The 27,623-nt window shown below is 33.8% G+C and overlaps 2 protein-coding genes across 3 annotated transcripts; both read right to left on the bottom strand.

The window, feature by feature from the left end:
* Positions 1-274: 274 nt before the first annotated feature.
* LOC135689662 (ras-related GTP-binding protein C) lies at positions 275-13,684 on the bottom strand. 2 transcript variants are annotated; one of them, XM_065206971.2, is made up of 16 exons: positions 13,554-13,684; positions 13,152-13,225; positions 12,521-12,601; positions 11,387-11,513; positions 10,658-10,759; positions 9,126-9,182; positions 8,215-8,284; positions 7,221-7,293; positions 6,552-6,591; positions 5,964-6,038; positions 5,075-5,139; positions 4,191-4,268; positions 3,289-3,405; positions 2,908-2,957; positions 2,558-2,604; positions 275-1,037 (listed from the first exon to the last, which is right to left on the bottom strand). In XM_065206971.2, the coding sequence occupies exons 1-16, from the start codon at positions 13,557-13,559 to the stop codon at positions 930-932; spliced, it is 1,170 nt and encodes a 389-aa protein (XP_065063043.2). In that variant the 5' UTR covers positions 13,560-13,684; the 3' UTR covers positions 275-929. The 2 variants fall into 2 exon arrangements, with proteins under 2 accessions (XP_065063043.2, XP_065063044.2); XM_065206972.2 differs by having other exon boundaries at positions 3,289-3,387.
* A 1,077-nt stretch (positions 13,685-14,761) lies between these two features.
* Positions 14,762-27,247, bottom strand: LOC135689661 (pleckstrin homology domain-containing family H member 1). The gene is made up of 9 exons (XM_065206970.2): positions 26,826-27,247; positions 25,084-25,557; positions 22,385-22,518; positions 21,839-21,914; positions 20,654-20,702; positions 19,341-19,486; positions 18,583-18,631; positions 17,719-18,035; positions 14,762-15,565 (listed from the first exon to the last, which is right to left on the bottom strand). Exons 2-9 carry the CDS (start codon positions 25,536-25,538, stop codon positions 15,517-15,519), a joined length of 1,275 nt encoding a protein of 424 aa, XP_065063042.2. The 5' UTR covers positions 25,539-25,557; positions 26,826-27,247; the 3' UTR covers positions 14,762-15,516.
* Between the last annotated feature and the right edge of the window lie 376 nt (positions 27,248-27,623).

The raw sequence follows: 27,623 nt of genomic DNA, 5'->3' as shown, positions 1-27,623 counted from the left end.
TTTTGCAAAATCTGTAGTGGGTTTAGTGGGTGAATAAAATAGCGGGTACTTTATAAGTTAGGGTGTAAGCCGCAACTTTTTTACATGAAAAAATCGTTATGTTGGTGAAATCAGCTCATTGTATGATATAACTGGGAACGTTTTGTCTTCCTGTTCGTTTCCGTTGTTAGATGTTACATACCTACAAATTTCCCAGCCCCCCCCTAAAATATCCCACTTGACCGAGGCTCGCAATTTCATAAAGTCTAGAGGCAATGAAAAAAATATCAATGGGTGACAACATGAAGAAATCTGGCATGTTTTTCCCTTTTAACATAATTTTCTAGAGCTATAACATATAAACTAATTCAAAATAATATATACCTTTTGAAACAAAAAAACACATTACAAATCTTGATTTGCAGCATAACATTTTAAGGCTTTGAGAAGCAAGGGCGTATCTAGCAGAGGGTTTGAAGGACTGTGACACCCCCCCCCCCAATGCTTCATGAATTGATCGGTAAATCTTCAGTTGGTCCCCAAAATCATTTTTCAGTAAAGCAATCTATCAGTGAGTGAAAAACAGCTAATTTTGTCTTTATCTAAATGTTTTCGTCAGTAAATTTTACTCTTGATGATCCTCCAGCTTCTAGTTTTGAAGGTCAAGCTATGCGACTGCAGCGAAGTTGTCTCTCAGCATATTTAGCTGCTTGGTTAATGAGTGTTTCACTGAATTACTTATTTCAAATATACCTGCTCTAAAATATAATCTCGTAGTTTGTGTTTAATGTTAGAAAAAGTACTACCATATGCTGCAAAGCAAAAACAATAAGAAATGAATTTCAATTGTAAATGCAAAGGATTATTGATTATGTTATCAAATTATACAATTAGTTATCTCTAAACTGTGCTGGCTCAAATAATATGCAAAATTAATCGATATACAACATTTATACAACTATTGAAGGTTCAGTTCTATCATGTCTTCCATGCATTCCATTCTGCGTGATCCGGTTGCTAGTATTGGCGTCACGTGCTTGATGACGTAATTCAAATATCTAAAGAAGAAAGGCGAACAGGATTTGTCATTACGAAGTATTCATTTCAGGAACTTTAATTACAAAAAAAATTCATATGAGAGACGTATTGATGAAAGCCTTGGTCGAAATATTTGGAGTTCATGATTTCATACCGATTAAATTAACAAATAACGATATTTCATCTTGACAATTTTTGGAAATAATCTGTTAAGAAACTGTGAAATGGATTATTTGCGAAACACAGTTACGTTCTTGTTTAAGATGTGTGAGTTTGTCTCTATCATCTTTCACTAGGATAAGTAGATATGATTAGACTTCTCAATTTCTGAGTTTTTTGAAGTTTTTTCCTGCAGCCAAAGAGGCTGACGCTTTTTTGGGCAGTTTTTGTCAATATCACTGAATATTAACCTCTTATTTGTGTGGTGAAACGATACTTAAAGCGTTTCTAAGATAGTTAGATAACATCAAGTGCCAGATATTTAAAATTTGATTCGCAATTCGATATCAAAGCTCCAGACACCTAGCTTACGCTATTATCGGCAATGAATTGCAAAGTTCTCTAGGACTCATGAGCTTTCAAACAACCGTCAGTAGGAGATCCTTTGCTTGTGGCAAATACACGTAAACTAAGGAATACTTAAAGGTCTTGATAATCAGTAAACAACACCAGTCAAGTGAAACATGTGGATTTAGAACAATGTGTGTATGGATACGTAGACGTGAGACATGATACAAAAAATAGATTAGAACAATTGACGTGGTGACCACCAGTTTTTTCAGATTGCTTTTGCGTAATCAGTGACAACAAGCTAGTCAGTTTTAAAGAAGCGTTTAACAACAAAAATTAGGGCCACCCGCAATTCTACATAATATTTACAGTTTTCTCTTAAAACGAAAACACATATTAAGAAATTAGAAACATTTAAATTGAATGGCGAGGCAAAGCTACGCAAAGTTAATAAACCATATGTTTTAAAAGACAACCAACATGGCAACCATACGGGGATGAATATTAGTTGATTTTCCTGCTATATTTTTTTACCCTGCAGTTCACTTATCCCAAACTATCCTCCGAGAGTTCGTAATCGTGTCGCCATAATCTACTTTAACTTTTGACTACAACAACAAGAAGATTCTCAAAAAGTGCAAAATAAGCTATTGGATTACTGTTGTTTAGGTACGGTTCACATGTTTTAGAGCCAAGAACAAATCACATTGACCTTTCAGTGTAAATGATAAATCAGAATGCAGACACAGCTTCTGACACAAAAATAAATTTCCAATATGCTTCATACGATTTAGATTTTACATGATACTGATATATTTTATATACTGTAGAAATATGGTAGCAAATAAACGTGATAAAAAGGTGATGCAGGGAGCAAAATACGCTCAATTAGTTTACAACCAGACGCAGGGGAAAATACAGACATATGCGTCGGTGGAAGAGGTTTTGGATCTTCTGAATGCCAGGGCCCTCGTATAACACATGTATGAATTTGGTTGAAAGTAACATAACATTGAATAAAAAGAATTACCTCTTGTATGGCTTGTTTGAAACGGTGAAAGTTATAGTCAATCAGTCCTAAAAAAGGAATGAGTGCGATTATAATGCAGTCCAGTTGGATGTAGCCATTGACGTAAGGACAACTGAACCTAAAGCTCTTCTCTCAACAGTACAGATGCAATGCCGTAACTATATTTGCGGCAGAAATGATGCGTGAAACGATAATATGGGGCAACATGGAAAAAAACAGGAAATTGATAGCAAGAATAAGAACGTTCATAAACAGACTTCATAACTAAGTGATTATACACATGGAATTAGCAAGAAATCATACAGAAAACTGCTGAAAATAGTTTTATCAATGAACAGCAAAAATCTTACCGTGTCGTTCAAAATTATCTTCGCGTAGAATGCAAACAAGAGCAAGATACCTAAAATGATAAAAAAATAACTTTATTAATAATCATATTTTAAGAATAATCATACCTTTAGCAAATTATAATTATATGCTTTTAGCAAAAATTCTTTCGAGAACTTACATGGGTAATATCATAGCTAAAAAAGATTAAATAGAAATCGAGACTTCCCAACTACAAAAATCATGGTAATGCTAACAGAAAAGATCTACAGTTGTATTGCTGTTGTTAAGATCAAGTGTGGAGGAGCAATTCTAAACAGGCAGGGACTAAACGAATACTCTTTGTAAGGCAAAATACGAAATGCAGTCGAATATTCTAAAGGCAAACAAAAAATAACATTTACCTGTTTACTTCCCTTAAGTATAAAACAGTGGAATTATTCAATCTAATGACAGATGCCGATTCATTGTCGTATGCGTTCAATTCTCCGTCTTCCCTCATCCTGCAAAAACCCATGCAACTAAAATACAATCTTTAATCATTATAGACAAAACTTCCAAAATAAGAATTTAAGATCAGGAGCACGAAGTTTATAAACAGCATCCACGTTGAGCAATAAAACATAAGCTAGGAAAACAGCTGAGCAAAACATCAATATTACAATATATACATAGACCCTTTGACAATAAATTTAAAAAAGTTGGTCAGGGCGTTTTACTGTGTATTGAAAGAACAGTTTTTGTGTTCGAGGCCAACAATCGTGCAATGAACAAGAGTAATCACCGATCACTGGCCTAAGAGACAAGCTAACGGGAAATCTTTGTCGAGACAATATAGCATTTATTAGAGAGTCTTTCACGACATGCTAGTCCAATTTTACCAGATTACTGAAAAAACTGCCAGGCATTTTACTGTTTTAGGTTAATAGTCTTCAATTTATACAAATAATAGCCTTTTAAAATTTTTTTTATCAAAATAAAAATTTAGGCGAATTGGGTGAAATGAGAGTAACTGAAGATTTCAACAGAAAATACCGCCTGTCTCGTTACTACACTAAAACACTTTTAAGGCTTAGTATTTCAAGTATCAAACAAATAAACGAAAAGATGGTCAAATCTAGAACGGTTTCCTCACATAACAGTATCATGAACACGGCTTTGAGAAAATAGCATATGGATTCACGTAAAAATCTAGCCATTTGCTGCCATTTGTGGACTGGGATGCAGGCTAATAAAAGTCGAGCCGTTGCAAGAATTAGGCTTCATTTAAAATAAGGTAACACTAAAATCGTCAAAATTCATTTACCCGTATATACAAGAGATATCGATCACAACGTCAATCATGTCGCAACATAGTTCGTATGACTGCATGTCAACAGGCGAACTGAAAATTAAGACATCAACAATTAACATTGCTTGGAAAATACATCCAAAATCCTACAACAAAGCAAGAAATTGCAGGAACCTACAAATGCCATCAAATAATCTTGATAAGGTGGAAACAACTTTCACTGTTTGATTCTTAAAGCTTTGAATGTTACTCCTGTTTTTATTAGAGGGCTCCGTGATGCTTAGTGGGTTCTAAAAGTCACTAAAAGTTCAACTTTCAAGCTGAAAGCAATAAAAAACACAACTTTTTTGAAGAACAGGTGATAAATCCTTTCTTATTTAGTAAAAAATTATAGGGAATTTGATATAAAATTTTCAAGTTAAAATAAAACGAAATGCCTGATTGGATAACAAATCACATTTCTGTTGCAATGGATTTCTCAAGTTGTTGGAAAAGTCTTCCTTCAAAGCTAGGTATGTTGTTACACAAAGCTTGGAAAAAATGAGCATCTACTTTTCAAAGATGGAAAAAGCATCATACTACAGTACTTTTCATCCGATTTACATTAGTCTACTTCACAACGTGCCGGGTAGGGTTGTGCCCGATCAGCTTGCAACATAACCCTGTAGTTTTCAAATTCTTTATCTTCATATGAAACGCGATTATCACAACTGATTATAGTAGGCTGATAACAGTGATAGCTGTTGCTAACTGGTCTGATCAAGAATGTTCTAAACAGGGCTGTTCCAGCTCTATTTTCTAAAATCGAGAGGCTTCAAGCTGCTATCCTGAGATAAACGACTACACAAAGATCCCTAAAGCTGCTTCTTGATGCATCATTCATCGTCAGTTCTACTCACCTATCTGTTGCAATGTATATCTTAGAAACAACATCGAAGAGGAAAGCTTTCTCGATGCCCGAATGCTGTAAGAACAAAATATATTCTATTTAAGTTAAATTTAATGATTGTAGAAAGAAATCTAAGCAGAAAGGCTGCAGTCTACCAATGTTTTTTCCATTCAACTTTGCTAAATGGCACTTATTGAGCTCGATGTTTCCACAGACAATTTTTTTCTAGGTATCTTAAAACAGCAAAAATGTAGCAAAGAATATTCACAACTATAAAATGTTGCAAAGGCCCTTTTTCAAGCGGTACCGTTTTGGGATATCCAAGCAAAGCTAAATTCACGATCTTATTTCAAAATCGTTTCAAACTTCTACATGCTTATTTTTCAGTTCAAACCAAGAAAAAACTGTTCTGGACAAAAAGCGTCATATATTTGTTGCTCTATCCAACTTTGCGACGATATGAACTCGTGAATAGGCGTGCAGCTTTAACCAATAGGCTGTTTATGGTTAAGTTTTTGGGATGAATACAACGAAAAACCTCTCCAAGCAAAAACAGAGTTAAACATTTGGACTACAAGTTCAATAACGGATTGCATGCAACGACATTAGACTTTTTGCTTGTTATTTCAGAGCCTTTGCCATACTTTAAGTTGAAAGTGTATTTGCAGAATTAATCAAATCATTGTTGCTAATAAAGGGGGCATCAAACAAACAGAAAATGAAGCAACCGTAGAATGTTCTGCAGGGACAAGCATTTCCCTTCTGAATGATAACAACAAATAGGCCCGAACTGGAGAGATCAGCTGCAGCTTTTGCTGGGAGGGTCTCTGAATATCAACACGCCAAACGAAATCGATACTACAAAATAAGGCATAGTTGCCAAATGGGAAGCAACAAACCTGTATTAGGATGTCGAGAAGGTTTTCCAGAGCCGGAAGTTGTGGAACCAGCTTTTGCACAACTTTACTAAATGCCTAGACAAGTCAAAAAGCAAATACTGATGAAACGAATAAAAAATGTGCTGCTGCAGTAGTTGTCTCAATAAATTTTTCAAAAAAAAATGAAGGGTGATATTTGAAATTCACATTTCCAACACCAGTTCTTGAGAACTTATTACACTTTCTGTCAAGTGTGGTTAACATATTTATTGCATAATATTCTATTCTGAATCCTAATAATTAAACAACTCACTTTTAAAAAACATGTTTACTGAAATCATCTACAAAGGAATTCGGTTTTACAATAAAACTTACTTTGAATAAACAATCCATGACAATGTTCAACAGCCAGTGACATCAGCAACAAAAACTTACAACTTTTGCAATCAAAATTTTGATTAAAAAGGAAAGACGTGTTTTCAATATATTCAAAAGGTACACTACATACAAAGAAAAAATCAAAATAAAATAAGAGGTTATTATTTTCAGTAGCATAAGACAAGTTCATTAAGATTAATTGTTTCAAATGATACTGGATCTGGAACTCACCTCAAATACAGAGTGATCATAAATACTTGTGAGGTAAAAGCTGTTTAAGAAATAGGAAAAGAAGCTGAAATTTATAAGAATATTACCTTTTAAGAGAAAACAAATGAAAGGAAACAAAATGATAAGTAACAGAAGCTGAGAGTAAACTTAAAAAAAGAACCAAAGTGGTTTCCACAACATGTTTACAAATCTGTTCATGTTGAGATCTGTCAGATCAAGAATCTAAATCCTATGGATAGATAAACTCGACAATAAGCTTTCCAGGCTGGAGAAAAAATGGAATAAGAGTGTGATAAAAATCTGCCAAGAGAGGATAAAACCATTGCTATTAACAGTAAAAAGAAATTTGAGAAGCTTTCTGTTATCCTCAAAAGATTAAAAAAACTGCCTTTTCGAACAGATTTAAACATGGGAAATCTTTTTAAATGAGCAAAAGGAAAACTTTTAGAAGCAAACTTTAGTAGATAAACATAATGAGATGGCGTACTTAAGTCAGTTTTTTGAAATTTCCAAAGCACAAGAAGCTGATCCAATTATTGGTTTAACCAGTTTCGACCTCAATTTCTATTGTATTGCACTGTTTGATTCAATTAAAATCCAAGTTGGTGTTGTTTTTAAGATGCAGATTAGATAAAACTAATAAAAAGCATGATCATATAATCTTGTTACCTTAACTGCAGCTTTTCAAGGCCAGCTTCCTGTAGCTCATCTGTTGTCCTTTGATGGATATCTCTTTGAGTTTCTTAAAAAGAAACAAAAAAGCTAAAACTAAATTTGATCACCTGTAAGCAGAAAGCAATAAAATAGTTCATAATTCAATTACATAAAGAGCTAACACATGAATCTGTAGCTTGACCAAACTTAAATTAAGTTTTATTTCCAGTGGATGCAAACAAACAGATCAAAATGTATTTACTCTAGCCAAGAAACAAAATTTACACAGCAGGTGAATTTTATCAGAGACTGATTTTCTGGAATCAAAAAGCATGTTTTGGCATTTTCTAGTTTTAATTGAAACAGACACAGCACTTAAATTTATAATATTATGGCATCAAATGAAACTAATATTCCTTACACAGCTAACAGGTCTCAGACAAATATTAATTGGCACCTATAACTTGCTTTCTTACATAACATTCAGCTATTAAACAAGGTTGTATAACTTTGCTGTACAGACAGCACCTGTCCACAATACGATTAGAGATTATGCAAATTTTTGAAAAATAACAATGATTTCAAATGACTCAATCTGTTACTTTGATCTGCTACATAATATGGGTTACATCCTTATTCTGTTATAAACCATAATTGCACTGAAAATTTCATAGATTGTATTCTAGCTCACAGAAGGAAACAGAAGCTTAAAAACACAATATTTATACCCTATATGCAACTTATTCCTACATAGCTTAGGACACATAATTCACACATAGCAAGTTCATAATGATTTGGTATACCTTTAAACTCACATTTATTAGTGCCAAGAATTTTTTGCCTTATTATACCCAAAAATACATGGTTTAGTTTCATTAAGAAGCTTTGAATACCTTTAAATCAACTGCAAAAAATTCAACTGACACCTTTCAGCAAGTTACATTTTCCATTCTTTAATAGATAGATCTATACATGTTAACATCTATATAAAATTTAAAAGACACCTCACCTATCTTGTGATCATCTGTGAGACCATCTACTTTGTGAATGAAAACTTCAAATTGGATATTTGGGTTCACCTGAAGAGAAAAATTGGTTTGCACAAAGGCTACTTTTGCATGCATCACTTTGTCCAAAGAAATCTTATCGCAGGGATAAGCAGCACAGTTGAGCCTTGGTTTTTGAAACATTCATAACATCAAAAAGTGACAAACTGAGATTTTAAGAAATTGAAATGCAATTGGTCATCTGTACAGAATAGAATAATTTGTCCAAAGTGAGTTAGGATAAGAATAAATCAGGTAGGTGACAAAACATTAAAGAGTCTGAAGCATCTGAGCAAACAATAACCTGGTGAAAAGTATAACGGGTGTCGTTTGATAAAGCAGGTAAATACAAATGATGGTTAGGACACTATAGGTCTTTTTAAAGCAAAGGTGTAATTGTCAGTAAACCTAAAAAAGTGGAATAGGAAGCTAAAAATTGTATGATTGTGCTTAAAATATGCTAACTATACTGTGCCAGAATAATAATAGACCATCTCAGAGTTTGCAGAACCATGACTCAAGCTGGACAAAAAGTGCAACAAATAGCATGGGAGCATTTATAATTGAGAAATTATAAATTTATCTGTGGGTCAAACAGGGTCCATTGTTAATATAAAAATTCAGATTGGCATTCTGAAAGTATTTTCTCCTTCTAAAGAAGTTTTACAACAAAAATAAAGTAAGAACAGCCCTGAATTTTTTGCTGGTTTGCCCCACCCAAGCCATTTTAACTAGCTACAAAACCGTAGAATTCCATTATGATGTCACAAACTCGGAAATTTTTCATAGCTTTGATATTCTTTGCCAAAATAGCATAATCCTGACTGTTAATTTTCAGCTTAGATATTAAATTGAAATAGCCATTTTGTAATACCCTGTAGGCTCTTGTGACTGTCATATGAAGCTTTGCTAATGCATCCATGTAGTCATCCTGCAAAGAAGATTCAATAAATATACTAGATTGTGTGTGGTACAATATAATAGAAAATAAATCTGAATGTAAGTAAATTGTACCAGGAACAGATAATAGATTATTGAATAATGACAAAATAATTTCAAAGAAGCAAAGGATCTTGAAATGTCAAGATAGAATGAAAACATATCACCGAGACAGAAAAAATGATATTTTACTTATAGGAGACATAACAATTACATATCTAAGAATAAAACTTTGATGCAGAACTTAAAACCAATCAACAAACTCAGTTGGCTTAAGCCATCTAGAGGTACCTGTCAATCAATACTCAATCAATAAGTGTGTGAGTGGAATTACACTCACTGATTGGTCAATTCTTGATTGCAAGTTAAAGGTTTAAGCCCCTTTTGTATCTGTTGATTGCCTTTAAAGAGCAGTTAGCAAAAAGGGACATATCTCTAAAACATGTGAGAACCAGATAATATTATACATTCTTCATGAGCAGGCCTTGCTCTAAGTAAAATGAAGGTGCTCCATAAAAAGAGCCCCTTAGAAACTCTAGGTGCTCTATTTCGCACCTCTAAGTAAATGTCTTTGAGAGCATCCTTCGAGAGCTTTAGGAGATCGAGAGCTTCAAATCGAAAGCTTCGGAAGAATGTTAAATATGAAATTCAACGGTGATACCAGAAAGCACCATAATATGAAATAACAAAACATGCAACAAACACTGTGTTAATATAAATATAGAAATATAATAAAACAAAGTCACAAAATTGTTCAGATTTTTCTAGATATGTAAGTTGCCATCATTCGATGAGCTTTTATCAGTGTCAGTATCACTTCTGTTATGTTTAGCTTCACATATTGCTTCATTAATACGCATGGCTTTAAATCGAACATTTAACTTTGTTCCTTTTTTCATGTTATCCATTCTATAAGAAACACTAGAACATCTACTACTCGCAAAAGCAAATGAAAAATGAAAAGCAATGCGATAATTTGGACGGAAACGTGATCGCTGATTTGCACAGGGGATTTTAAGTTATTAAAAAACAGAAAATAATTTATACTTCAATAGAAATTTAACGCTTGCTCGAAAATCAAATAAATCTGCCGGAGAATATGCTTTGGCTTGATGGCCTGTATCCTTGATGGTTATTAGAGGGTTTTCAGATTAAAAATGATATCGAAAACCCAACGTCGAATTTGCTGAATTTTTTCTCAAGGGGTAATCTTACGCAAATCATAATATTGTGGTCTGTTGGGAAGATTGTTTATGCTTGATCAAGTTGATTTAACAAATTCCAAAAATTTATTTTGCTCCGCGTTAATATTGTTTTAACGTTTTGAGGGGCTCTATAAATCGCTCTCCAATGCTTTTTTTGGGTGCGCTTTAGGCACGCGCGCTCGATTGAGCGCCTTTCCGGGCAAGGCCTGCATGAGCAGGGAGAAATTTTAGCAATTTCAATAAAAATTTAGAAACACTTTACCTGAGCATCGATAACAAAAACCAGTGAACCACATCCACCAAATATTTGCTCAGAATCAAAAGCTGAATCAAAGAAATCAATTTGGCCTGGAAAATCCCATATCTATGAGGTATAAAGAAACAATATCATCAAAAGGCTTAATTTTTGAAATATAAGTTGTAGGCAAGTCCTATTACACCTTTTGTTTATAATCGAAAGTCTTATTAAAGTAAACCAGAATCTTCCCAAGCTTAATGTATCTTTTTCTGGACAGATTCTTTGTGTGAAAGTCAGACAAACTTAAACATTTTTTTAATTACTCAAATACAAAACTTTACAATATTTAGTAGAATCTCATAATATCTTACATTCTACTATACACTTCAATTACTATACAGAAAGTATGGGTATGATCACATGGCGAGCAAAAATCAATAACTACCCCACGGCCAATACATGAAGGCATGAAGCGTTTAACTATATACAGTACAGGGATACTATACTAGATTTTGTCTCACATCAGCTGTAAGGTCAGTGTCACAATGAATTAGAATGATGTCAACAGGGCAAACTTACACATCCAAAAACTGACACAAAATTGTGACCTGATCAAGGGTGTTGGTATGTTGCTCTGAAAATTTCATCAATCAATACTGAAAACTTTCAGGATATCAACAAATTGTTCACATTTAAGATCTGAGAGGACCATTTGACAAAAATGATGCTATGCTATACAGTGGGAACACTTACCCTAAACTGGACAAAAGAGCTATTAGATATGTCATCTTTTATTATTTTTGTTGTGCTTTCAAGAAAAAGTGTTTCATTTGGAGACATTTTATGAAATACCACTTTCAGAATTGATGACTTTCCACTCCTGAAAAGATAGCAGAAGGTATCAAGAAAAATTATAACAAAAAATTCCATGATATATCAACTAAATATACGTGAACATAAGCTCTAACTGAACATGGCCTGGCCATAAGACTTTGAGCAGAAGAGCAATAAACAGTTCTCCTAATCATATCCAGGTGAGATATATGAAGAAAAATAAGAATATAAAGAGCTGTAGAATTGATTTTAATGAGAGCAAATTGCATTTTAGAATAATTCAGGAGAGCAATCTGCAGCTCTCCTAAAGGGGAAATTTGAGTGGAGCAAAGGCTTTTTATTTTTAAATCAACTTTTTATTCAAACAGCCAATAATACGATTTTGCATTTTTATGTTGTTTTTATCAGTAAGACATCATCATAAAAATAAATTTGATATTGCACATTTCCCTTGTCGAGCAATGGTTCAGATGATAAAAAAATTATTTCAAAGAGAGAAACAAGTCATGTTATGCTTGCTTTGAAAAATTGAAAAACTGCCAAATCTTGTGATGGAAAATAAGAGAAAGGATCCATTTGAAATAGCAGATTCTGATGTGGAGGAGAATCTATGATTCAGATAAAGAGGCGGATGATTTCTAATTGATTAGATTTTGTACTTTCAGACTTAGCATGAAATGATGTGGAAAAAATGATTTTATGTAGAAAAAAGCTCCTTTTTCAATAAATGACACTTCCTAATAAACACCCCTCTCCAATAGTTTTCCTTCTTTAAAGCCAAATTTTAGTAAACCATTATGCACTTTGATAGATCAAACACAGTAGATGTTCTGGGCTTGTAAATTTGCCATGTTAATGTTTGTTAAGATGTTTGGTAAGTGGCGTAGTCGCGAATTCTTAGGAAGTATAAGGCAAAAGTAAAAGAACAAAAACACCTCCATTACACCACTGTGTTTGACATCATTCTCGAAACTCATTTTACGCTTAGCTTCTTCACTTCAATAGCTTTCCTACCCTTTCTTAAGTGTAATAAAAAAATTAAAATGACCATACCTTCTCATACCCATTAACAATATCTTTGGCTTCAGTTCTTCTTGGTGGTTCCCATGATCTTCTCTTTCATCTGGTGCATAACTAAAATTTAAACATGTATTAATATTTGCATGGTAACGAACTTTGTATTACAATATAGCAAGCAAAAATATATTTTCTCAAATACAGGCATTGCTACATTTGCAGAGATATAAGGAACACTACAATGCGCCAAGAACAAACAACAATGAACACAAGCAAATTAATTGTAGCTAATATTTTGGAGTAATCTGTTTACTTTTGTGGTGTTCCTTAGTTTCTACATTTTTATCAACTTTTCACTGCAAGCATTCCATTGGAGTCCATTCAACAGCCTGATGTCGCAGCCTTTCCTTTATTTACATACATTGTTAAATTTTTAGCTTCAAATGTTGAAATGCTTCTTTTTAATAAAAAATAAAAACAACTGGCCAAAAAGTCTTTGAAAAAGCAAATATTATTGTAAGTGAAATTTAAAGTACATAAAATAACAAACAAGTAAAATATATTCCAGAATTTGCAATGTATGAACCTTTGCCATCGTTATTATAAAAATTCTGCCCAGATGCTTAAAAAAATAAAGCAATCTTACTCTGAAAACTTGTCTACTTACTCGTAATCTTTTGGAAAGGAACCAACTACACTGTAGCTTCCACTTGCACCAAAGTTTTCTTCTTCTTCGAATGACTAATTGACCAATACATGCAAATCGTTAGGTACAAAAAAATTACAAGAAACAATTGATTCATATCACTTTCTCTAATTCTTATATTCTATAATGCTTCAAGAAAATTGTAACTTGCTGTATATTGAAATATTTTTTACCAGCTAAGCTAATCAGTAAGGGTTCTCAAACTTAGTTTTATAAAGAAACATTATGCAACGACGTGGAGTCAAAATTTAGGCCATCTTACTCAGCTTTAGGCCGTTTTAGTGAATTCATTCAATAACGACAGCTGTAAATGCAACCCTGACTTCAGGAGTCGTTTTCTATGAAAATATATTGCTTACTTACTGCCATTTGAATGTTGTTAAGTTAGTTTCTTCCTTGAGGTTAATACTTTTTTCGTTTCCACAACTAGCAGCGATGTTGTTCTCGTATCACATGATCCACTCCAATGACTTTCGTGATGATATTCAAAACGAGGTAAAGGTGGGTCAAAAGGATCCATGGGTCGCAGGCCATAACAAAAGTACTGAATTTATTGTTTTTTATTTTTGGGCATTTTGGCCAGGATAATTTTTTACCAACAATGTGGGGCTGGTACTTTTTACCAAAAATTTTATCTCACTTCGTATAGCTTTACACAATAAGGTCGTTTTAAAGCTTTCAAAGGTTGTGAAACTGGCACAGTTAGGTTACTTTTCCGGCACAGTTAAGTGAATGTACTTCACAAATAACAAATCCATCACCAATTACTGGTAACTTGTGTTGCTGAGATTATTTCTTTTTCTATTTCAAATTTGCTCGATTTTCTTGATTGGCACCTGTGCTCTTTGTAATACTAGAAATTTTTACACATAAACCGAGTTCTCCGCTCTTTGGTTGGAGCATTTATGACTGTATCTTGTAAAAGTAACTCTGAGTCTTTTGAAATACAACAAACAGATATAGGTCCTGTGCCTTTAAAAATGTTTAAAATTCCATTCAATTTACATTCAAGAACATAATCGTACCGAATGTCTGGTAACAAGTATCAGTTTCATTTGAATTGGTAGCCTATCATGGCTATTGAATTTTAGATCCGATGATTATTTTCAACGAATAACTTTGTATCTTAGAAAAATATACTGTCAAGTCATATTCACAATGGGCCCAGGGAAGGGGGTACTCCTATTAAGGCCTCACAGGGGGTCCAGTCGATTTGAGGGTATTATCAAATGACTACCAAATGGCCCAGTTTTGATAATAACACAACGGCTTAGTTTAGCTTGTGATTTATTATAAACAATGAACAAGGTTTTATCTTTCACGAATCAACAACAGTCAATGGCGAATAAATTTGTCAAAAGAATGACCAGGCGCGTACAAAGAAATGGATGCTACAGATAATTATAGGAAATTCTCTACGGTTATTTGTTGTCAGGAAGATAACAAAAACATAAAGGAATTGCCAACAAACGAAACATCCTACTGTTTTGAAACAAAAGTATAAAAATAGAAGTATATAACTGCAAAAAATTTTTTCAAGAAAGGAGCAAGAACAAAGACAAAACTAAAGATTGTTTTTGTCGATTCTACGCTTCATATTTTGCTTATACACAAACACAAGATAAATACTTACTTGCCTCATAAAAACACACCTTTAGTTTAAACGAGGTAAATATATACATAAATGAATTACCAGAGCAAACAAATGTGCAGTTTAATATTATCTCAATTCTCAAATACGGGATTGACAGTAAAGAAATTTTCAGTACAAAATTAAAATTTACACTTCTTTGTAAGAATATCATAAATTTTCAAAGCCTAAATATTTTTAAGAAATTTTCGTTTTGAGCATTAATATATTCTTAAAGTATTCTTACTTTTTTCAAATCTGATATAATTTCAGGGGAACATTGCCCGCCTTCGAACAAAAGCCACGAACTAAATATGGCAGCCACGTGATTGTCTGTTATTAGCATCGCAAAATAGGAAACTGCTGAAAATGCGACAAATATGCGAACTAAGGTTGAAAATATTCTAAAAATATTCTTAAACATTGGAAGATCTTGAGCCGAAATATTCTTATAAGCAATAGCAACAGAAAATGATGTGAAAAATTTGATATTTTCTGATGAAGATTCATTACTGATTTAAGCTGGAAAAATCTATGGGGAAATCAATAGAAAACAAGACACTCTGCATTGAAAATGTATGGAAACTTCATGGATAGAGACTATGCCCAATTGTTAACTGAGCAATGTCTTGACCAAAAATAAATTAAGGACAAAAGAGTGCGACGTTACTAATTTCCAAGAGTCTCAATTCTTTTTTACATACAATCTGCCAAATCTATAGAATTCTTAAGAGCCTTTAGCCACCTGTGAAAAGAAAAATTGCTTACTGAATCAAATTTATAAAGAAATTAAGGGGAAAATTCATAAGAAAACTGTCAAGGAGCGTGTAAAATAGAAAAAACTACCTTTTCTTAACTTCTCTTTGTGAAACAGGATTTACAGTTAAAAATAGCATAGCTATATCCTCGGCATGCACTCAAAGCATAATTTTATACTGAGATAATTTCATTTACTTTTTTGGGAGCCGAATGAGCAAAAAATCTTCAAATGAGTTAGTTAGGCAACCCTCCGTCTTGGAGTCAAAGAGCATGCGTAATAATAATTCTATTCCCTAAGAATGCTCTTTGACTCCGGGACGGAGGGCAGAATCACTCATTAAAAAACTTTCTCTTGCTCACTTCTCCAACAATTACCGTCTTAAAAGACTGAGTTTTTGATCATACAATTTGGCACTGGAAGCAAAGTTTACAGAATTGCTAGAAGGACATGAAGCGAACTCTTGCAATGAAACAGAAAATGAAAAAACGCGGAACATCACAAATGGTAAAGAGAAAAATAGAAAATGAAAACGGATATCAGTGTGTTCATACCTAGCCCCTGGCATAATGCTACTAATTCAATATAATATAAAAAATAATTTCCTGTACGATTCATCCTAAATCTAAAATGAGTTGGCATAGCATGATTTTATCCAAAAATTGAAGTCATGAAATCGATGTAAATAAAAATGAAAAAAAATTATTGTGTAGACAGAAGGAGCTCGTTTTCAACCTTGGATTTCATTACGGCACTGACTGGGCAGCCTTTACAGTAATATGTTTTTATTGGCCTATTTCGGTTCCTAACTGCAGACCTCCCTAAAACTTTTTTGTGCCTGCAAGCACAAACTGTTTTGCAAAAGGTGCCTGCAAGACTTTTTCCATATGTAAAGCGTAGGATATAAAATTGCTTAAACAAGAGATATAAAGTAAGATTCAATTACGCAAGGACCAGTAAATTTTAAAGAACGACTTTAACAGAAATTTACTTTAAAATGACGATGGTATTATAAAAAAATAGCATTAGAGAGTTTAAATAAACTTTAGCTTGCGACAAAAAGGGAAATCTGGCCATTATTATTATATTCGTTCCAAAACATTTGAAGCAATAGGGTCCTTAATTTTATACGAGCAACGAACGAAATGGCAGTCGATTTTATTGCTTGATATTGTTTTATAATAGAATTAATGATACTTTCAGCTTTTTTAATATTTGGACAATACAGCAATCACAATTTTCATCTCTCGCACGCCCACCCATATTGGTAGTTTGTCCTGAATTTTTGTAGAAGGTAGCTTTCATTCAATGACCGGTTCAACCGATAGCTTGCTGCAGCAATGCAAACAGAATAAATAATAATATAAAGATCTTTGGACATCTTGCTCTTGCTGTTAGGAAAATCAATTATTCTCTTTTTGCTACATAAATCACTTTCACAAAGCGGTAAAGCTTAATGTTAACAAGGTGAAACTTGTAGCTGAATTGTTTCGCTAAATTTTTAAACAATTGAAAACTTTGAACAAGTCTATTTAAGACCGTTTTTTCAGATGTGCCTGCAGACGTAATTTGATCGGCATGGTTTGCCTGCGAACGCCGCTTGCACACTTTAGCGAGGCCTGCCTAGCTAATACGCATTTACTAGCTTAAATTTTGTTCATTATGCTGATGTTCTATACTCTGAGAAATGTCAAACGAAAAGCTTAAGTGTATTTAAAATACTTACTTTTCAAAGTGCATTTAAAAAGCTGGCTAGTACTGATCATTCAACAGCTACTGGGTTTTAGATGCAAGCCATTCCTCATGAGTTCGTTTTTCTCACACATTACAATGTCATTTTTTGAATGAAACAAACAAAAACGTTGAAAGGCAGTGAGACGAAAGGAGTCGTTTTAGAACACAAAGCTGATTTTCCACCTGAGATCTGGTTTGTGTCCTTCGTAAATCGCAGCTTGCTTTGACTTAAAAGTGAAGGGAACTCAAACTTTGTTCCAATTCGTCCTATATCATCCACCCAGCATTGCCCAAAAAATCCAACATGACAAAACCAGTGCAACATATTATTCCCAACATTGCTGTATGAAAGGTTGTAATTGTTTGAACAAGGTCTTAAACGGAAACAGGAAATAAATAATTCTTACCTATCGCGATCATTTTCAGTTTCTGTTGCAAAGTAATATGTTCTCATCAGCGGCTGTGGTGGAATAGCAACAAGCCCATATTTTCGGGATATCGACTCAGTTTCGTTAACAGTATAGCAATGTAAACAGAAAACGCCGATAGCAGTCGTTTCTGACATGTCCTTATAATAGAACAGGGATCCATCTTTTAACACAGCGTAGCGTCTCTTCCAGGTTTTGTGAATCTGGCCTTGCTTCCAGATGTAGCCATGGCAGTCCGGATCTTTGATTGACAAGGCAGGTATACTGATATTGTGGATACTGTAGTCCGGAGTAGACTAGAATAGAAAAAACAAAACAGATTACTATTACAAAAGTTTATCTCTATGGATGATTTAAACGGGTTATAGCTCGCTTGCTGCTAAGAACCAATAGTATTTGTGGTGTTAAATAACGCTAAATAATGGCTTCAATATTTGGTAAATGAAGTAAAATGAAGAAAATGAAGAAAATGAAGAAAAAAGCTAAATCTAATTAAATTTAGAATCTATTGTGCATTCATTTACAGTATTAAGTGCTTACAACTGAAAAGATGTTCTGGTGCATCTTGAATAGAATGCATTTTGTTGGAAATAAATTTGAGGAGATTCTAAAATTCAGACAATGACAAAGTTCAAATAGAAATGCCAAAAGAAACCTTTTTGTCCTCAAAGCATTTCTTAAAAACTATTTTTAAAAACAAATGTGATCAAAGAACAGCATCTTGTTTGATATACACATTCACACTGGATTGAGTATCCATGTTTGTGTTCACTGCTTTGATCTTAAGACGTCAAAAATATCTTTGATGCTTAAAAGGATAAAAGATAAATAAAGCAGTCTTACGTGTGGTTTATCGTCTGATTTTGTTGCCTCTGATATTACTTGTATCCACCTTTAGAATAAACAGAGCTTCATTCAGTCGACCTTTATCACGATGAAATATTACTAAATCTATCTGCAACTTTCACATAATTTATCAATATGAGCTATCAGCTTGTACATGTCAAAATATATTCCTTGCAGTGTGACTTGACCACACGATTTCCAAGGATTTTGAATAAAACAGACCACACGAGAGAGAACCATTTACGAAATTACACAACAGAATACCATAAAAGTAGAAGAATAAGACAAAATATCACGAAAAACATCAATTATAAACCAAAATAATTTTTAGTTGGTCTTTCTCTTATTCCATAAATCACAGGAACATACAAAACAACAACATAAACAAAAGGTTTTAGTAAAGTTCAAAATACAAAATTTCAACAGTAATATGTTGCTTTTTTAGAAAACTTAGATACTTGTAAAAGATTCTGAGAGTTTCTATCACTGAAATGTTTCGGTTTTCATCACAGTTTGTCATCAGCAAAACATTCCCCTACCAAAAATTCGCCATTTTAATTTTACATTATCAATTTACAAAACAACTATAAAATTACAAAAACGATACCACCGGAAGTAAAACTGTAAATATATACATAATGGTCATGACTCTGAACAGATAGAAGAAAAGTGTAACCAAGACAGGATAAACTGACTATACACAAAATTGGCACATTGGGTAAAACATAGCTTAAAATATATAGAGTAGCACGTACGTTCTCATTTCAGTTGATGAAAGGGCAGCGAGTGTATACGTCCTGGCACCACCTTTCGTGAGCTGGAATGAAAAGCTTTTGCTGGTGCTACCCATGACAGGAGTAACGAGGTAATTTGATAACACTATGCCACCGGCTGGTTTACCCTGAAAAAGAGAAAAAGCAAATAAAAAAACTGCCATTTACGTAGCCTGCATACACTGCATGAGTTTGAATCAGTCATAGCCACAAAAGATAAAATGTGCTTCTTTTTTACCATTAAGTCAACAGTGCGTCCAAGCACAGGTGCGTCGAAAGCAATATAGAGTAAAAAGGTAACCCCCACCCGGTCTATATCAAAAGGACAGACGCTCTTTGACATCACTTTTCAATGGTCTTCGTTTCCTTCATTAGCTCCAATGCAAACCTAGCAGTACAGACACAGACCTAAGATAATTTGATTTTATAGTCAAATTATCGACAGGTTCTTCGGTAACATTAAGGGTATGATCTAGAGCATTTTTTCTTCTAGAGGAGAATAACAGAGACATACAAAGTTTCATGCTCTAAAGGCCTACAAGGTTTCCTCCTCCAGAGGCCCAAAAAGTTCCCTGCTCTCAAGGCCTACAAGTTCCCTGCTCTAAAAGCCTACAAAGTTTCCACCTCCAGAAGCCTACAAAGTTTTCTGCATAAGGCTCAGCTACCATCAGTCTAATCTTACAATCAATATTGACCTACAACCGGTTAAAAACTAGAGAATACTAACATCTATCACAAAAACTAAGCCTTTTATCTTTAACTTATAGTTCTGCATCAAGGTTAGAAAAAGTGAAAATTTTCCTCTCTGTTTCAAAAGCCAATCAACTCAAAAACTCAAAAACAATGCTATACGATAACTATAAACTAATATGAAATAAAGGTCAGAGTTGTCGCAAATCTCTGATATTAACTATTACAAATTCTTGCTACAATAGTGGTTTTGTTATTCCAGAAATAAGATTATAAAATGGCCTTGAAAATATATATATACCCAGTTGTGGATCGAATCCATCTAGCAGTTTTGGAGTCTTTGTTTAAAAATTCTTGCTTTCTTTAAGTTCATTTATAAATTTTGTACCACAAAAAGATTGTTTGCAAATAAGATTATAATTAATTATCGATTAGCTTAGACAAAGCGGTTCGATATAGCTGAAGACAAAAAATATCAAACCTTGAAGATTGCACGGAATACCGGAAACATCGGAAACATAACAATCTTCAATCTTACAATCTTCATAGCAATTTCGTACAATCTTCAGGTTTCGCAGTACCAAAAACTAATTTGAATATCTCACCTTTGGATTTTTGTAATAATACAGACAATGGTCACTCCGTAGAACAAACCTGAAATATAAGTAAAGCAAGGTGAACAAAAGTCAATGAAAATAAAAAGAACATGATACATAGGATGGAATGTACCAAATATATAGCGATCATTACATTTTTGATTCCCATTTAAAAAATTGTAATTGAAATCATTAGGTTTGCGAGGTAACTTGCTCAGTTTTGTTTACTTAGAAAAAAAATTGCTAAGTGTTCATTTCAACATAAATCCCATTATCAATGACAAGATACAAGTTTGTTATAATCAGGGGCCTGGGCCATTTAAAAACAGCTACACGGTAACTCCACAAATCTGTCACCCTTATGTAACCAGTTGACATTCTCTCGACTTTAATAGCGGAGATCAGAGAGGTGCAGTGCAGCATTTCCTTGCCTGTGCAAAAACCCAATCGGATCATAAAGAAAAAGATAGTGTGATAAATCCTTTTACAGTATTGCTTAACTTCCAAGGAGTAAGCCGAGGTCTACGTGGCCTCTCAAAGTAATGAATTTCATTATAAGACTGGAATTAATCCATCGTAATAAAAGCATGCCTTAAAATGGCAAAATGTTTTTAACTGTTGCAAGAAAATAACTACAAGAAAGTTTCTAAAATGTATTTCAAGCTAATCTTAAGTACGTGGTCCCAAAAACTTTTCGAAATTGAAGAATTTCAATGCGTTTTACAAAATTGGTTTTAAGGCTAATAATGCCATCAACTAGAGCCCCCCCTCACTTCTAATTTTCTTGGTGCCGCCCCAGAAAAAAGGGCGCTGCAACAGAGAGTCTTCCAAATATTTATGGGGTGAGTATCCTCGTATCATCGCATCACTGTGATCGCAACACTGTGATCGCATCACTGTGATCGCATCACTGTGATCGCATCACTGTGATCGCATCAAGGATCAAATCACAACAGGCCCCCTAATCAAGAAATTTCAAATATCAGTAGGCTAGTCCATGTCCTTGAAAGTTTTTGATTTGATTTTGATAAAATTGATCTTATTGACAAAATGTTTTACAACCGTACTCTAGTAGAGGTTGTTAACCAAGAATATGAAGTTTTTGTAATTTTAAGTGTTCAAACATCAGTACCAAAATATCACGCAAATGACAAATTTAATCATTCAAATGAAAGGGCATAAAACCAAACAAACCATCTCTTTCGCCAATTCTTTGGTGTTAAACCAGTTCCTCCAAGCTTCATCATAAATCCACTATGTATAGGAAGTCCTGTAAATGAGGAATAAACATGTCTTCATAGCATTATCAAAAGTGAAGATAATTACAAAGACAGTACTCTTTGAGAAACTAATAAAACTGCATATAAATTTGCACTGCAAAATTTTCATTGCACACTTGTTGCTTTGGCTTTCTAAAAGGCACAATGTAATGCTTATTTGAACAATGCTACAATAAGCATTAACTCCACAATCCTGTTACATATGAAATATGATTAAATTTTATTTCATCAAGCTGTGAATCAATGGATGCAGAAAAAATGCAAAATGCCTCAGTTGCCATTCAAAACATGTGGACTTGCATGAAAACAGACCAAAATATTTTCTTTCATTAAAGACAAATAAGAGTAATGTCTGCTTCCAATTATATATCTATTTCACCATCAAGGACAAAATTTAACAAAAAACCCACAACTCTGAAAAAGGCTAATTGTTGAATAAAACAAAGCAAACAATACTTACTTGTTTCTTTTTCTTCAGACAGCATACGGTAGAGCCTTTGTTTTTCTTCACTTGCCGTTGATGACACTGATGATGACTTACTGCGGCTCCTCCCAGGACTATCTGTCACTATTCCTGACAGCTCCAAGCTATTCCTAATCAAGGCATTACACAATGATGTAAATGAGAAGATATATACCATCCTGCTATTTAATGCAATTTTTTCAATTTGTCACACTTTAGTTGCTTAGATACCAAGTTTCAACTTGCTTCATTGCATGAGTAAGCAATACAAAACCCTTTCTGTGGGAGGCATGAAGGTGCACAAAAAGTTGTTGAAGAATGTGTTCCTGGATACCGTGGACATGGAATATTTAAAGGAATAAAGTTGTTCCTTTAGAAGCAACCAAAAATTCAAAAAAATCTACAAATCAACATAATCAAAGAAAGCCCAGAGATATGTCACAGAGCATAGACTTTCTGGGTTCAGATGATACTGAGTTGCTATCAGGCCCGTCGGAACAGGGGGGCTGGAGTCCCCCCAATAATTGTCAAACTGTAGTATGTTTCCTTTATAACAGTGTACAAAATGAGAAGGAAAACAATGGGCAGCCCCCCCCCCCAATATGAATTTCGTTCTGACGGCACTGGCTATACAAGTACTTTCAGAAATATTCATTGATTTCCACTGTTAGATGTATTATGTAGTAATAATATGCATTTGATGAATAAAACAGAATATGTAGTATTGTCAAATCAATGCAACTTTATCGTTTCATTTCAACTTCCTCATCATTTGAAACAAAGCGTTGTTCTGTGATTATATCTACAATTACCTAGTAATAGGCCTATTGTGAAAATTAGTTTACTATTTGTAAGTACCACTATCTTATATTCCCTTAACCAATTACAGGTAATTTTTTTGTCACTTTGCTCCAATCAAATTCATTTTCTTTTCTGGTTCGCAAAGCAGGATTGGAGGATAATACTTAAAAAAGGAACCACATGAAACATTTTTTCCCCAAGAGAGACCTAATGGTACATTCCCTTACAAAAAAATGGCAGAGAAAGTTATATCCATGCCTGTTTAACACAATTTAAGATTTGTGAAAGCCACAATGGCCCAAGAGGTAGGAAGTGGCATACTAGAAGATTCCTAGAAGATTCCTTAACCTAAAACATTTAAAGCTTTTGATCTTGGCTGTTTATCTTCTTTCCATCCTTATCAGGTCAATCACACCACCCTCTATTCGCCAGAAAATATTTTCTTTCTCCAATGCCAATGCCAACAATGCAGTCAAATGACAGACTAATTTTTTGAGATCAATGGTTCTCGTTCTACCTTTGTTTTGGTCCCTTTATTCAGTAAAATTTTAATGCTGTACAAAAAATTGACAGTACTTCAATTTGTGGTGTTCAGAATTTTTCTTAGAATAACCCTTGAAATTAGCAAGAAGAAATCATAATTTGAAAATGGTTTTGAAAAAAGCAAAAATTTTACAACATACTAAAAGCTTTTTCGTCTGACACTCCTCAGAGCATAAAACGTCAGAATCAGGGTCCGAAAGAACACGCAAGCACATCAGAAAAACGCAAGCACAAGACCAGTATAGTTTACCAATCAGTGCCGGGAGCCTAAAGAAAAATTACCACTGGAGTCCAAGAGAGAGAACTAACTCCTTCTGTCTACACAATGGCTGCTTTTTCGTTTGTATGTAGATGAACTCCAAAACTGCTAAATGGAGGATGACCGGGCTCTGCCAATTATCCGAAACATGTCCTCATTATAGAGTTTTGCACAATATGGGTTGTCTAAAAGATGTTGAGCGATGGCAGAATCATTTGTTTTAACAGTGTTTCTAGATCTACAAGATCGAGGAGGCTGTTCTCTTTGAGGGGCAGTTTTGTTTCTTATGTTGGAAGGAACATGCTGTTTTATCCTATCCCCCAATCTTTCGGTTGTGTGCCTACGTAGCCAGAATCACACTGGCACATAAATTCATAAATGACAGAACTTTTTTGGTTGGTAGGAACGAATGATGGAAGGGCTCTCCTAGTGCTGTAAACTATATGAGGATTGACAGCAAAGAAACGTTTAGTTATGACTTTCCTAATCTGACTCTTGAATCGCAAGGTAGTGTTATCAATCCGTGGTAGTTTCGAATAAACTGGGCACTTTTGCGTACAAAACATTTGAACAGCCATAAAACTTGCGATTTTCTTCTTAATATAAGATAAAATAATGTCTTCTGGATAGCCGTTGTCCACAAAGATCGTTTTAAGTTTTTCCAGTTCAGCATGCAGTTTAGATTTCGGGCAGATCATAAGTGCCCAATGTACTAAAGTTTTGACAAGGTTGACTTAACGTTGTTTTGGGCAAAATGAATTCCACCGTATGAACTGACCGGTAAAAGTAGGCTTGTGATATACACTGGTAAGAAATCCAGTGTTATACTTTTCGACCAAAACATCTAAAAATGGCAATGAATCATTTTCTTCTTTTTCAAACATAAACTGGAGGGCTGGGTGTAGGCTAAAGGTGTTTTATAATTTAATAAATCATAATTTATTAAATCATAATTTAATAAAAAGATGCAAAAAATAAGTAAAAAGCTGGAATAATAGGATAATTTTAAGCAGCAACGTTTTGTCATTAGAAAAAGACAATGGTATGACGTTTTTAGCCTTGCTTAAGATCTTTAGTGTACTACTTCACTTACCCAAAGCTATCAGTTTCAGCTGATCCTGATCCTAAAGAGTCTGAATTTGAGCAAAGCTCAAGCTTATTACTTATCTGCAATTCATCTTCTTCATTGTCAAATGAGTCATTGCTGTTTGTTGAGCAGTTTTTCACACTTAACATGGAATCTTCTTCATGGTGTGTCTGGCTGGTATTATCTAATTCATGATAGCAGTCTTTACCATCTACATCTTCTAAGCATTTAACTGTATTGTTCTTGCCAGAGTGAATTTCCTGATCTGTATAGCTATTATTGACATCACTGTCTTCAATAATAATGTTGTCTTTAGTTGAATTATCCTTTAGAGACATAGAGTGCTCAACAGTGTCTGCAATATTCATGATATCATTAAACAAATTTTCATCACTTTCATAACTGCTGTCATCTGTATTGGAGACATTTGATCCTTGCTCAGAAGACATGTGATTGTTCATGATAATGATACTGCAATAGCTGGAATATATAAAGGACAATGTTTTACCTAGCATCAACTGTCTGTTATTAATTTCAAAAGATAGCAAGTCACTGTGAAATAACACTTTATCAACAAGAAAATAGTAGGAAAACTTGCTTCTCAAAGACTTAAAGTGTGTAACTTTAACACTGACTTATTGGCAAAAATCAATTTATATTTCTTTATTCAATGTTGACAGAGCACACCTGACCATAAGTGATAATAACCTATACCTTATATCAATGAGAAGGTCTTTCAGATGATATAGAGTACATAGCAGGTGCCATTTATATCCCTCAACCCTTATTCTGAGGTGACATTTTTAGATTGATGTTGTGACAAATATTATTCTATATTAGCACCTTCTGCTTGGGTTGGCTAACATGGCTTTTAAAATTTTAATTCATAATATACTTTTGGCTCTTAATATATTACCACAATGCATCTCACTATTGTATTTTAGTATAACCAATTAACATCACTTATTATACTAGCTCTATATTATCTTGATATTCCTCCTTTTTATTTTTCATTCACATTCTTCTTTTGAAATCGATCACCTACACCTATACACGTCAAATCGGGCATATGACCTAGATAGCTCCTTGTGAGTTCTTTTCATATGTCCGACAGCAAACATACAAAACTTCTAACTATCTACTGTATGTAGTTTTTCTTTTTTGTAAAAAATAATTGTTATTCGTGGTTCAAGTATTAAATAGAAATGCAGTAGTTAATTATTGCTGTGAATGAAATGTTTTGAGTTTGAGCTCTTTGCACCTGTTTGGTGATGTAATCCAATTGTTTTTTAAAGGCAAATTCTAGTAACCACAAATGTAGAAATCAACCAATGATAGAAAAATAAATTTTTGATTGAATAAATGGAAAATCATTTTCTAATGTTGAATAGATCAGTTCATTAATTCAGACTGAGTCAGATAAAGGCTTAAATCATCTTGTCTTTTAGGGCACATAATACAACACATACCTTCGTCAATCTACTCAAATTACCTTGTTGATTAAAAACATGTTGAAACCTCGTGAAAACATGTTGATTAAATGAGCTTATCATTTAACTGGCATAATCAATTGATTGGTACTGACATAACACTCGCGTGTTTAACGAATATCAATAAAATCGGCAGCATATATTGCTTATGATTTGGCAATTGATGATTTCACCTACATACCTATTGATTGAGGCGAAGACGTACATGTCGTAATTCATGAATAGAAACAGATACGCGGCACGATTCTAGGTACTCACTTGTCTAGGAGGTTTTAGTCTCCAGTATGCTTGTTGGATTGACCGAAGATGAGGATACAGGCAGCAAATTCATCACAAGAACCAGGATAAGCAGAAAGGAAACCACTTCGATGCAAGAACAAGACAAAGCCGCTTTTAATTTGTAAACTGTTGTTGATGTTGTTGTAGCGGCATCTGGTGACTTGACACCAACACCCATGATCATTTACGCGGTCGCTATGATCAAGCACTCGTTTTATGAATATTTAAAACCTTTGTAGGCATTGGATTACATTAAGTTTTAGCGGGGAACCAACCATTTTAATTGAAATAATCGATCTTAAATCAATTGGAAACATCGAATTGGTCAGTAAAAAGTTTGATTCGGGATGTGAATTTTATCATTCGAGCGCAAGAAGGACTATAATACTTGAAAACCTTCAATATATGTCACGACAATGGTTTATCACTTAGTAAAATGGACGATATAAACAAGGGTGAAAAATACCACCTTGAATGTCACAAAAAACTCTTTAGAGAAAGCCAATCAGAATAAAAAAAAGCACGGCCAAAATGTTTGGAAAAATTCTTCCGCAGAATTCAGCTTGATAAGAATTTTGTTGTATAAAGCGAGCTGAATAAGGCAAATCTTTACCTTTCAAAAATTACAGAGTGACATAATAGCAGCTTATAAATAACATCACTTCACAGAAAAACATTGTGAACCTGAAACTGTTTACTGTTTATTGAGCAACGTATGCAACTGATTCTGACAGCCTGGCCAGAACCTTCGCTATTTTCTTATATTTAAAGATTATC

This window comes from Rhopilema esculentum, chromosome 5, assembly GCF_057945365.1.
Source record: "Rhopilema esculentum isolate cy_ngs chromosome 5, ASM5794536v1, whole genome shotgun sequence".
NCBI lineage: Eukaryota > Metazoa > Cnidaria > Scyphozoa > Rhizostomeae > Rhizostomatidae > Rhopilema > Rhopilema esculentum.
Note: the sequence above shows the minus strand (reverse complement) of the source record. Positions and strands in the feature narration are given on the sequence as shown.

What these genes read in the sequence shown, in the direction of transcription:
- LOC135689662 (XM_065206971.2), bottom strand. An exon ending in GATATCTCTTGTATATACGG is followed by an intron (nt 3,406 to 4,190) that starts GTAAATGAATTT and finishes ATTGTATTTTAG; the next exon opens with TTGCATGGGTTTTTGCAGGA. An exon ending in AGATAATTTTGAACGACACG is followed by an intron (nt 2,605 to 2,907) that starts GTAAGATTTTTG and finishes TTCCTTTTTTAG; the next exon opens with GACTGATTGACTATAACTTT.
- LOC135689661 (XM_065206970.2), bottom strand. Translation starts at nt 25,538, where the DNA reads ATGAACAATCACATGTCTTCTGAGCAAGGATCAAATGTCTCCAATACA. An exon ending in TCATCAACTGAAATGAGAAC is followed by an intron (nt 18,632 to 19,340) that starts GTACGTGCTACT and finishes TTTATTCTAAAG; the next exon opens with GTGGATACAAGTAATATCAG. An exon ending in AATCAGACGATAAACCACAC is followed by an intron (nt 18,036 to 18,582) that starts GTAAGACTGCTT and finishes TTTCTATTCTAG; the next exon opens with TCTACTCCGGACTACAGTAT.